At 41.2% G+C, this 12579-nt stretch overlaps 1 protein-coding gene and 1 long non-coding RNA gene across 2 annotated transcripts in view; one reads left to right on the forward strand and one right to left on the reverse strand.

The window, feature by feature from the left end:
- The window catches only part of LOC133109315 (uncharacterized), a 2416-nt gene extending 1759 nt beyond the window's left edge, over positions 1-657 (forward strand). Inside the window, exon 4 of the long non-coding RNA XR_009704720.1 lies at positions 1-657. This exon is cut by the window's left edge and continues 812 nt beyond it. This is a non-coding gene — a long non-coding RNA (uncharacterized LOC133109315).
- Positions 658-835: 178 nt separating this feature from the next.
- On the reverse strand, positions 836-11955 carry LOC133109314 (inositol 1,4,5-triphosphate receptor associated 2-like). Its single transcript, XM_061218589.1, has 14 exons — positions 11937-11955; positions 10747-10812; positions 9128-9197; positions 8136-8208; positions 7580-7607; positions 7319-7459; positions 6254-6385; positions 6018-6162; positions 5378-5424; positions 5218-5268; positions 4752-4834; positions 3559-3696; positions 2747-2887; positions 836-2614 (listed from the first exon to the last, which is right to left on the reverse strand). The coding sequence occupies exons 2-14, from the start codon at positions 10756-10758 to the stop codon at positions 2464-2466; spliced, it is 1212 nt and encodes a 403-aa protein (XP_061074573.1). The 5' UTR covers positions 10759-10812; positions 11937-11955; the 3' UTR covers positions 836-2463.
- Between the last annotated feature and the right edge of the window lie 624 nt (positions 11956-12579).

Consider the following 12579-nt stretch of genomic DNA (forward strand, 5'->3'; position numbering starts at 1 on the left):
TTAAATGGGGATTATATTAAATTAAATTGCATTCAGTTGACTGATTGAAGCCCTGCGATGGACTGGCGCACTGTCCAGGGCGTATTCCTGCCTTTCGCCCAATGTATGCTGGGATAGGCTCCAGCCCCCCTGCGATCCTGTTCAGGATAAGCGGGTTCAGTAATGGATGGATGGATGGATGACTGATTGAATATTGAAATGACAAAATTGTAGTTCATTTACAGTTTATGTACTTTACAAGTTTTCATTTGAATAAAAAAAGATTAATGTATATTGTAAAACAGCTGCCCATTATTATACAAGTAATGCAATGAAATTCAGAATGTACACTTGTACACTTGTGACATATGCATCGAAACAAAAAGGTAAAATTTGAAACTTCTCTCCTGTTCACCAGTCATGGGGATGAATGATTAGAATCTGTAGGATTTTACATTTCTTTATGCTGTAAGATTGATTGCAATCAGTAGCAGCTGCAAAAACTATTTCAGATATGTCAAAACTACAATGGGAGTTTGGCAAAAATGTATTTACTGATAGTTGTGTTGGGTAATGAAAAAAATTGTGATTGCCTTTACGATAAAGGCGAAGTATGAAGCCATCATTTACTTTATATAACTCCTCACTGTAGTTACCAAATAAAGGTCAGCACCTGAATTCTTCTAGCATATTCTGTACTTCCTCTGAGAGGTTTTAGTTGGTACCAGGAGTTTCTGGCCTTTACCATTGCATCCTCAAAGAAGTAGGCATCCACTGCCACCGGTGTTGTCCTTCTCCTTGTCTCTCTTTGAGCATGTATAAGAAGAGGCAATAAAATACATTAGGAAGTGTCCAATTCAGTGTTGGCTGAAGCTTCAATGCCTTCTCATCTTTAATCAGTCATAACAATAACAAATAAGGGAGCAGACTCAATGTCGCCCTGACACTGAAGGGTATAATAAGTTGAAATACAATAGAGAGCACTGTAGGGATGGCCATTAAGTTAAGGACTACGGGGCTTAACAAAGCTGTGTGTGTTCAGGTATCAAAGCAGGTCTTACCATACACACTGAAGCTGACCAATCTGACTTCAGATTGATTCCAAGTTTCCACCCCACCCAATCCCTTGGTCATGCCTGTCGATAAAGGGGCGTCTCATTTTTAATTGAATTGGGTACATTTTATGAAAATAACGTCATAACATTACCAATACAAGTATGACAGTTTTATATAATTTGGCATCAACTGTTATGCCATCCTGTTACAGCAGTTATGTCATCTGTATTACAGTGTTATGTATGCCTTCAAGTAAAGTTTTACCAAATATCCATGCATTGTAGCCAGGAGACATCTACAACAAATGTCCAAAAATGTTTAATCGCATCAGGGCATTCCCAAAACAATGTGCCCGCTGCTTAAAGAGCAATTATGATCAGCCTTGTCTTTAGAAATGCTCATTTAAATGGAGATAACAAGTCAAATAAGCAATCTGTACAAACTTATAATGCATTAGTTGGTCAGCCAAGTCTTGAGAGGATAAAGGACTGTGCCATGGAACTTTATTAGCACAAATGGTCGAGTGGATTCTGAGATAAAATAAATAACTACTAAGTTATTTAAGTTAATAAGTACTAGGCCCGAGAGTATTGCTTGATATTATCAATTTTCTGATGAAAGAAGAGTATTGGGAGGTATTACAATGACTTTGAGTTAAGTTTATACCGAGACAAAGAGCCAAGTTTATTAAACAGTGCTACAGCTTAAGGCCCTGGTGTCTAAACAACGCTGTCAGCAAACAGAGAGAGATATGATTTTAATGTCCACATTAAATTTCAATGCTCAATCTGGATCGGCTCGAGAATCTGGTTCAACTACAGGTGTGTAAAGGCAACTGTTAAAAAAAACTGTGTGCAACAGAACGCATCGCACATGAAGTCTCTCTCACCTCACACATTTTAGGCCAACCATCCCAGAGATTACATACATCGTTAAAATGGCTGTTTTAAATATTATATTAACATCTTGATAGTTATTAGAGACAAAAAAGCGAAAGATATATGTGTGTGACTACACAGAATATATACAGTAGTGTCTGTATTGTGACCATACTGTAAAGGTTGAACAGAGAACTCCATTGAAAACAAGGCTGGATTTGGCCAGTCAGGGAGCTCTCCTCGCCCACAGACAGAAAACCCAGGGCCTCGGGAAGGAATGTTGGTGTGTCTGTGCTGCCAAGTGTTTCCAGAGAATAATTAGCAAATGACCAATGCAAAATGGTGTTTCATTTACATAACCCTCTGAAGAATAGGTTATTTTGGAATGTTCCAGAATTCTTTCAATTGCCAGTAGTAGTGATTGTTACACCAGCATTATTATGTTCAGTTAATGACTTGGTTGTCAGCTGAACCTTAGTCCTTTTATGTTAAATCTGCATGCGATCTTGAGTAGCTGAGTGCCTCTTCTCACTGGTTCATCAGTATAGAATCATAGCCAGAAGAGGGGAGCTCTTAGACGCCAGAGCAAGACACCCAGCAATATCGCTAAGTAAAGTGCCATCAGGAAGATCCAGAAGAGTGTCCAGTAGCATTGACACAGCCAAGTCACCGGGGGGCGCTGTTCAGTCAAGGGAGTAGATCTAGTAAAAAAAACAAAAAAATATTGTCACCAACAATCTGCTTGAAAGCACGTAAAGAAATATTGATGAAGGCCTCGCTTATGCATAAGTTGCTCCAGAGGCAAAGAAGTCTACAGGTCATTGGTCACATACGATTCTGAGAAAACGTCTTCAGAGTCGCTGAACTGGCACTCGCTCTCAGTGCCCGAGCCCTGGTACTCCTCTGAGTCTGCATTCTCCACTTCCTTTGCTGCCACACACTTCCTCCTGTGACACAGCGCGTCCTGTAAGGGACTAACACACAGGCTTACTTTACCCACTGCTACTTTACCCACAGGCTTATTTTACACACAGGCTTACTTTACACACAGGCTTACTTTACACACTGCTACTTTACACACAGGCTTACTTTACCCACTGCTACTTTACACACAGGCTTACTTTACCCACTGCTACTTCACACACAGGCTTACTTTATCCACTGCTACTTTACCCACTGCTACTTTACACACAGGCTTACTTTACCCACTAATGTTACATGCACACCACATTACCCACTTCGATGTGACACAGTGGGTGTGTATATTTTGCAAACAGTGGGCTGATATATTTTGATACACAGAACACACTCTCCTGTAATAAACAGTGTCCTAGAGCAGACTGGCACTCAACAAATTGAGTTGGATCCGCTGGCCAAGGTCCAGGAGACATTATAACCCACGGCACAGAGTCATAAGAAAATAACTGCCTCCTAGACAGAAAGATGATCCTTGAGAACAAGGAAATTACACCCAAAGAAACACGAGACTTTCAGAGAAGACATCCTCTCAAATCAGTCACCGGCATACAAGCACAATACAGAGGCCAAAAAATGAACAGACAAGAGTGTGTGATAATGCTGATATTCTACAGTAAGTACAGTATGGAAAATGTGGATGTGTAATGGGACCACTTGTTAGTTGTACCTTTTAAGATAAACGGTGTCAGGGTCTTCTCCTTGTGGGCTGTTTGTGAGCTGCTGCAGCTGTTGTACAGGGGGACCATCCTCTGTGCACTCTAGGATACGGGTCTTCAACAAAATTTCTTTTGAGGAACCAGGTTGTCTAGAGCGTCACAGGAGATAAGTCAACCAAAGTCTTGGCCACATCGTGTGTATGAATACCTGTGAGATTTATGTTTTAGAAATCATGGTGAATATAACCCCATATGAGTTACAGTTTAACTAACACTGCACATTTTATTGTGTACTAGATCAATATTTGTTGTTCGCTTTGACTTACAAGTAAACACTAATTTTACAGTATGCTGCATTAGTTATAATGTATGTAAATAAATAATAATAAATATTTTATCTAACTTTTAGCCAATGTTAAGGACATGTGTTGTTCAGGTTTATCAAATTATAGATTTGTAGATTCATAAAAGTGATTAACAAGATTTTTTCAAGTTGAGTTGAACTTCTGATGCCCTCATGAGAGGTGAATTCCACATTGAGATCAGGAAGCATTTTTTACATCTTGCAGAGTCACATAGTAAAGACAGTAAACCCTCTGGACATTCTCTCAATACCACCTGAGACCCAGCACAAATACAGTATTTACATTTGTAATGGATGAAAAAACATGTTGCAGTGATAATATATTCCAAAATGTAATTAATATTATTTTTATTGAATGTGCCTCATAGTGTTCAGCAGAGTAGAACAATATGGTTCTTGAGACCAAGACCTGAGGAGGGCCTTAGGAGGATATTCATTCATTCATTCATTATCCTAACCCGCTTATCCTGAATAGGGTCGCAGGGGGGCTGGAGCCTATCCCAGCATACATTGGGCGAAAGGCAGGAATACACCCTAGACAGGTCGCCAGTCCATCGCAGGGCACACACACCATTCACTCACACACTCATACCTATGGGCAATTTAAATTGCATGTCTTTGGACTGTGGGAGGAAACCAGAGTACCCGGAGGAAACCCACGCATACACGGGGAGAACATGCAAACTCCGCACAGAGAGGCCCTGGCCAACCAGGATTCGAACCCCGGACCTCCTTGCTGTGAGGTGGCAGCGCTACCCACTGCACCATCCGTGTCGCCCCTTAGGAGGATATGTTCCTATGAAATAAACAGCTGGCCCTCCGCCCATACATGCCACCCACCCAATGACTCTCTCAGATCTTGTGGAGTCTGTATCCCCATTGGTTGTGACACTGTCAGTTAACTTTGACTCCTGGTCATTGATCTGCGGAGGACATAAATAAATCACAGCACAGATGTTAGCATCACGGTGTCACAATACACTGCAAAGAACTCGTACATTTCCATGAAATTCCTTTAATGGACACTCTTATCCAGAGCAAATTCAAGTGCATTCTCCTGATTAATATGAACAATAGTACCCAACCTGTGAGACAACATTCCCACACCGAGAGTAAAGATGCAACATCACTAAACCACTGGTGCAAGATAATTATGTTCATTAAAGAAGGCATGCCTACAGATTACATTCATAACAACTCCCAAGAAGAGAAACAAAACTTCATGAATTTTGCTTGAAACAATAACAAGAAAGATAATTCAAATTTCACCTGCCTTGTAAAAAAAAGATAATTTGGACATGTTTACCTGTGCCATTGTTGGTATTAGCGTGACGCTAACTCTTCTTCGAGTGAGATACTATGAAAGAATTAAAAATAATTTGTAATATTAAGGGATAATGTGTAATGGGAATTTGAACTTTTTAACTAAATTCAAATAAAAATCGATTGCAAATACAGGTGTGTACCTGCTGGGAAGGTTGCCTTATTAGACAGTGTCTCATATCAACATCATCTACAAGGAAATGGAAAAAGAATGCTAGGTTACTGCATAAGCCAGCAAAGAGATCACAATATCACAATGTTACAAGGAAGTTAGGGAGCATGGGAGAGACAGAACTTTTTGGTTATACTTGTGTGATACCTGCTTAGAAATCACTGAGGCATACAGAAATCGACTTGGCCGTGATAAGTTATTCCATTCTGAACTTATTTAATACCTCCTACTGTAACTTATGATACCTCTGTGGTGTTTCTAATAAACCACAGTTTCCCAACTGCTATTGGATCCCCTGTATCTATTGCATTTCATAAACTAGCACATGGAACTAATCATTTTACTGTATATCCACTGCTAGCTATTTTCTTACCTGTCTCCATAAGACATGCAATTATTTAGTACAAACTATATTTGTAATAATTACAATAATAACAATATTACCAAGATGTGTAAGCTGGACATGTTTAACTTCATTTTTAACCATGTCAAGTTCACAGTATATATATATGTCTATATAACAAAAAAAAAAGTTGGAAAATAAAGTTTTTTCAAAGGATCTCCTCAAGGCATCATCTCAGCCCTCCTGGCCCCTAGGTGGCAGCACTTGCCTGTGGAATCACTGTAAAAGCGGCCGCGGGTCTTGTACACCAGCCTCCTGGTCTCGTCCAGCTCGGAGCTCTCTGTCGCATGCCGCCGGTTCAGGTTGTCTACATGGGACACCATCAGCTCCACGGCGTGGGTCACGCGAGCCTCCTGACACAGTCAGACGCACAGCTGAGCTCACACACTGAGGCCTGCACCCCCACAGTCTGCCCCTCACCAGGGGGAGGGCAGCCCAGCCTACCTGGTGCACAGTGCCCAGCTGTTCGGCGGCGGTGATGATTCCCTCGACCGTTCCTCCGATGCTCTCCAGACTGAGCTCCAGCTTCTCCAGGACCTCCTTGCGTTCCCTGTCCTGACACCGCACCTTCAGGGACTGGACAGACAGACAGACAGATCTTCAGAATACAGCTAGAAACTGCTGCATGAGCCTAAACATTAGTACAATACTAATCTGTGTAAATATTCTACCTTTACAAACATATTATTTATGAATCCTGGTCAACTCACAGGAACATCATGGGCTGATATAGACTGAGCTGATAGCACAGAGGAATGGGTACAGAATTGTATGTAAATCATTAAGTATAGTAAAAGTAAGATAGCTAATCTAGTAATCTAGCGAAACAGTGGCAGAAAGTACAGTCATATACACATTTCATTTCTTATCACAGGAGAAAATAAACATAGCATAAAATACACAATGTCAAAATGAGTATTTATGTCACACCAGACTTATGTCATGCCAGAATTACGAAATATATCAATTATACATGCAGCTTTATACGTATGTCATAGATTATAATTTGCAGTGTTTTTAGGTATGCAATATACCTTGTAATATATGCATTCCAGGGGAGAGATTCCAAATTTTAAAAAATATATTGTCAAAGTTGTCTTCAGGAAAACTAAATTTTGACTTTAAATCCACTCTGGGAATTTTACGGCAGAGAGCTCCCAAAGCATGACATAATGAGACCAAGGGCAGGATGGAGTGGAGGTGCATGAAATGACAGCTGAGGCATCTTTATATTTGTAGAAAAACCAGTTTGACCTGGGTTCAGTGAGGAATTCTTTACTCAGAAAAACATATTATTATTAATTGGATTTTTTACAATATAATGTTATTTCCCTAACTGTGCAGCTGGTGCAGGAAGACTGAAGGCACCCTGTTGAACATATCGGGCATTGAGTTTGGGGAAAGGCTGAGTGACACCACGGCAGGTATGACTCTCCAAAGTGACATTCCAGACTCGACGGGACACGCTGGACACGCTCTCATTTAAGACGGTGCGAGGGAAAGGCTCACCTGCAGCGTGTCCTTGGTCCTCTCCAGCTCCAGGTGCAGGTTCTCCTCAGCCACGCAGCGGTCGTGCTCCTCCGCCTGCAGCCTCCTCTTCAGAGTGTACTGGTCACAGCGGAAAGCCAGGGCCAACTGCACAAAGGAGTCCTGTGCACAGCAGGAGAGGCCCCAGTTTAGCCTGGGGCAGCAGCATGACACAAGCATACCCAGTAACTATTATTTCTGAAATGATGCAACTGATTGATTAGCAATCTTCGAAAAGCTCACCTCCACCTCCTGATCTGTCATCTCCATACTGAGAGAGAGAAAAAACACAATATATAGAAATATTTCTATTCCAAAAACCATATATTAAACTTATTAAAAAATGGTGGCTTAATGTATTGCCACACAAACTCTGACAGAGTCAAAACCTGTTTCTGCAAGAAGCACACCCTACCATTCTAACATTATCCGCTTTCAGTTAAGGAAGTAATCTACTCATGCTGCATGTAGAAAGGGAGTGAGAGAAGGTGTGAGAAACATGTAGAGGGAGAGGGAGAGACAGAGAGAAAGCGAGAGAGAGAGAGAGAGAGAGAGAGAGAGAGAGAGAGAGAGAGAGAGAGAGAGAGAGAGAGAGAGAGAGAGAGAGAGAGAGAGAGAGAGGGAAAAGCAGAGAAAGAGGGAGAGATATAGAGAGAGGGATGAGGGAGAGAGAGGGAGGGAAAGGAACAGAGAGAGAGGGAAAAGGAGGGAGAGGGAGAGAATGGCTGCAAGCCTCCATTTATGAAAACATAACCAAAGCATAAATGAGGTTCTGTCTGAGTGTAGCCAGCCTACACACCTGCTGAGTCCTAGGCGCTCCAGCACGGGGAGTCTCTCCCAGGAAGACTCCAGCGCACCCTCGGCGCTGAGCTCTGCGAAACAGGAGGACAGCTCATTCACCAACCACGTCAATCTCCTCTGCCAAATGCGGGCACAGGCAACAGCGCGGAGGAATGAGCCCCACTCTGCACAATGCTTCCATCGTGTGGAAAGAATGTAAACTGCAACCTGCTTTCGTTTGCCATTAAAGTGTTTTGAGCCAAAAATCCTGCGTCAAATAACTATTCATTCACTTTGGTGAAACAATGCAACCTCTTATTCCAACTCAGCATACAGCAATCTATGTCAGGTTCTTACACAACTCCATATGGGGTTAATGTGAAACCAGGAAAAACACAGCAGTCGTGGCTGTATTAGACACATCATGCGACTTCAATCTACAGTCACCAAAAGCTGAAATAGCACTATGTGAGCAAAGATTGTATTTCTACAAAAAATACATTGCTAAACATCAAGGCTTTGATTTCACAGTAGGCATTGACATGATCTTAAATGTATCAAGTCTTAAATGTATATTTTAAATGAAATGTTACTGTATCTAAACATAGGAATGGAATTTCCTTGTACAACCCAGTATTTTTGGCTTGTAATTATTTGGTATAGTTCGATGAAGAAATTGTGAGTCTTAAACCTTTTAAGAGTGGTTTCATTAAATGGTTTTCAAAATTGTAAGTCAGTGTTCTAGGACTCCATTGCTTTCAGTTATGTTGAAGAACATTCTTCACATCTTATACCTTAAAGGATTTTAAACAATTGTCACCGAATCCTGAAAGCATTTCAAAAAGCAAAGCAATGTAATTTTAGCTGATTTCAATAAATGCCCAGATGCTTAAAAGCCTGAGCCTTGTACTTTAATTAAATAAATACAAATCTAAATTTCATTTCATTTTTTTTTTTTTGCCACGTGCCTTATTTCACCCGATCCAGGCACACCTGAGTGGGGTGTCATACCTTCCCCGCTATCCTCACTGTCCCCCAGGATGCTGCCATAGTCTCTGGGCTCCTCTTCCCCTGCGGAGGACTGGAGAACCAGGGAATGCGTCAGTTTACAGCCCAGAATAAACACAACGCACAGCAACAACGGTCTCCTCAGACCGGTCAGTTAGTTCACATCCGGCAGGGAAAGAAGGCTTGAGAGCCCAATGTGAAATAACAACAGATGTTTCACTTCTTTCCTGTCTCACAGGGGCTGCAAATCCTGCCATATCAGCAAATGTATTTCTGCTACACTGACGACAAAAGAACAGCAACAAAAAATGTGCCAAAACATGGTACATTCAAATGTTAAGGACTCTGCATTTAGATAAATGCTTCCCACTTCCAAAAACATTTCTCATAATTCCATCATGCTGTACAGTTTAAAATACCATACTGTCCTGAACTATTCCAGCTGTTGGAATACTTTTTCTCTTTGCTGACATGGAAGGAAGCCCTCTCACTCTCGCAGATAAGCCGTCTTTATTACAATTACACATGAATTAATACAATTAGTTTGCTCAATAGATGTTCTCATCCAAAGCAATGTACACGCTAATGACATTTTTTACATATTGTATATCCATTAAACAGCATATTTATTGAATCAACTCAGTGGAAAGGCCCCCTTGTCAGGGATACAACGGCACTGTCCCAGCCAGGATCTGTATGCATTTGAAAGAGGGAAGGAAAAACTAAATATATTCTGCTACTTGCCAGTGAAATACAATGGTCAACATTGGATCTAATTACAAAACTGCATGACTTCCTTTACTTTAACCTCAACCGAAAGCGATGCGAATACAAACGCAAATGCGAGTACCAGATGATGATATAATATCTTGGTGAAACTGCACATCAACAAGCGTTTCTCAGCATTGTGACGCTGGTTCACTCGGACTCCAGTGGAGGCGTGAACATGCAACAGCATGAGGAGCGTGGGAGAGAGGGCCTTTTACGGAAGTGAATTTTACTCATTCTCTCAGCCGTCGCCTCAGTGGGTGTACGGACCCGCAGGGCGGTGTGTTCCTGAGAACAGCTCCTCACGCCAGCCCAGTTAACCTCTTCAGAGCCAGAGGCAAGGCCACAGCAAATGACAGGGAAAGATCTCCAGGCCTCCGTAAATACAAAGTGCAAAATACAAACTCTGCCAAGTTATTCAGGGTTATTCACTGATATATAGCTATCACTGCTGATTTTCAGGCCATCTCCAAAAGTAGACTGAAGACTCATCTTTTCCCTTTATCTTCCTCAATCCCAAATCCATATTCTATCACTTCTATCAAGCACCTTAAAGTAATTAGTACATTTTTTTAATTTAACCCACATTTATACAGGATTGGGAAAAATATATATTTTTACTCCAGACACCCTAATACTAAAGTTTAATGGATATATTTGACAGTGCAAATGAATAAAAACGGTTCAAGTACAACATATCACACTAACTGGTTCCAAGAGTGTTAGTCATCAGTTTCTGCAGTATCTCTGCTCTCTTTAACCTACATTAATGCAATTTGTTTTCCATCATTCTGGATATGAACTGCTAACAGGATCTGAACTGAAATGTAAATGAAATTTAGATTTGAACTTACCTGGTCATTCATTACAGTTAGCTGGCTCTGGACTCAGGCAGTGAGCTTACCCAGGAACATGCACTGCTGCTGAGCACAAAGTGTGATTGAAGAAGGGAGGGCGAGAGTAACAGAATACAGCAGCGTATCATCCTATTGACACAGTGTTTGATTGACATTCCACTCCATTTTGATCAGAAATGTAATTTCCCAGAGACTCAGTGACATAATTAAAGCATTTATTTTGCAAATTATATAGCACAGCTGAAATATAATATGCATGCAGACTACATCAGAAGCATTTAGTAGTGCATCTTTGGAATTGCCTCAGGAAAACTGTATATCACAGTCCTAGAGGGCTAAGCAGACAGGTGTTAAGAGTCTGGCCAATCAGTATTGTTGCACTAACTGGGAGAAATTCAATGGCCAAATTTGATTATCCCTGCTGTACAGTTGATGGTAATTGCCCAGTTAGACCAATTGGGTCACAGGAAATTAAGAATTGAATATTAGACACTGGGCACTTTGAGGTTCAGGCTTGGCGCCAATGCCTTATTTCACAGTGCCAAAGGAGACTGAACAAGAAGATGTCTACACTCACTCATTGTAATCACTAGGTTCTCTTGTGCCTTTTTTCCTCAAATCACTGTAGCAACCTTGTCAAAACAAACATTTTACACATCCAAAATGGACTAGTGAAGAACTAATGGAGTCTCAATTTAGACTAGCTCAGGAATTATTGGAGATGACTCATGCAGTTGAATGTTCTTTTCACTTGTAAGACGTAAAGTACTTTTCAAGTGTGTATACTGAGGACCAAAAAAACTGAGATGTTTACAATGCTACCCTCTGCACCAAAATGGGAAGAGTGTGGGGCTGGGTGCCCCAGTCCCTCTGTGTATGTTGATTGTCATTTCAGCTACAGACCAAAAACAGTTGCAAACTAGGTTTTGAAACAACTGGTAGCAGCTGGTTGACCAGTCCAAACCAGATTCCAGCTTAAAATGGTGTGACTAGCTCAAGATATTTTCTGGCCAGCTACCAGCACTAGCTGGTTGATCAGATCATATTAAACTAGACCTGCTTATGACCAGCATGATCAGCAAACTGGCATAGCTGGATTTTGCAGCAGGGTTAGTTGTTAATTACTAAACATTCTAATGACTATATGGGGACATATTTAAGGAGAGAAATAGGAAAGAACTACGCACAAGTTTTATTTTAGGGGGAGACTGGCTGCTACAACTGCTACAAAAACACCAACACAGTAGGAGAGGTCCAGCAGCAGGTCTGAGAAGCCCTGGTTCACAAGATGGGAGGACAGTCATAGGCAAGATGGCACCTGGAGTGTGAGAGTGTGGATACATGGAAAAGCTAGTTTAGGAGGAGAATGGGCTTGTCATGCTCAATATTGTATTTGAACAAACACAGAGACAGCATTACATGCAGACACTCTTATCCAAAGCGACTTACACAGATTACACTCTTTGACATACAAACTATTTTTGTAGTTGGGTATTTTTACCAAAGCAGTTCAGCTTAGTGCCTTGCATACAATAGCAGTGCATGCACATGGGAGTTATAAGGCCAGTTATAACACAAACACTTCTGCAGCATAATTTGGAAGAATGATGACAAGAGAAGAGCATTAAAATAACAAGCTAGCACAGGATGTTCTCACAATATTGCTCAATCTTATAACATTGCGTTATAATGTTTTGTGTTAGCTGGGTAGCACAACTGGACATAGGCGGGAGGCAAGTGTGCAGGAGAGGCTTACCACTCTATAGAAAGGCAGACATTAGCATGGGTGCTCAGTAAATGCACACTGGGTACATCTAGGTTCAGGAAACC

The sequence above is a fragment of the Conger conger genome, chromosome 14 (genome assembly GCF_963514075.1).
Source record: "Conger conger chromosome 14, fConCon1.1, whole genome shotgun sequence".
Classification (NCBI taxonomy): Eukaryota; Metazoa; Chordata; class Actinopteri; order Anguilliformes; family Congridae; genus Conger; species Conger conger.

Bases quoted from the DNA above. Each gene is read 5' to 3' on its own strand.
- LOC133109314 (XM_061218589.1), bottom strand. The intron at 7,608-8,135 runs GTGTGTAGGCTG...TCTCTCTCTCAG, and splicing joins GAGCGCCTAGGACTCAGCAG to TATGGAGATGACAGATCAGG. The intron at 2,615-2,746 runs GTATGTGACCAA...TTTTTTTACTAG, and splicing joins GAAGACGTTTTCTCAGAATC to ATCTACTCCCTTGACTGAAC.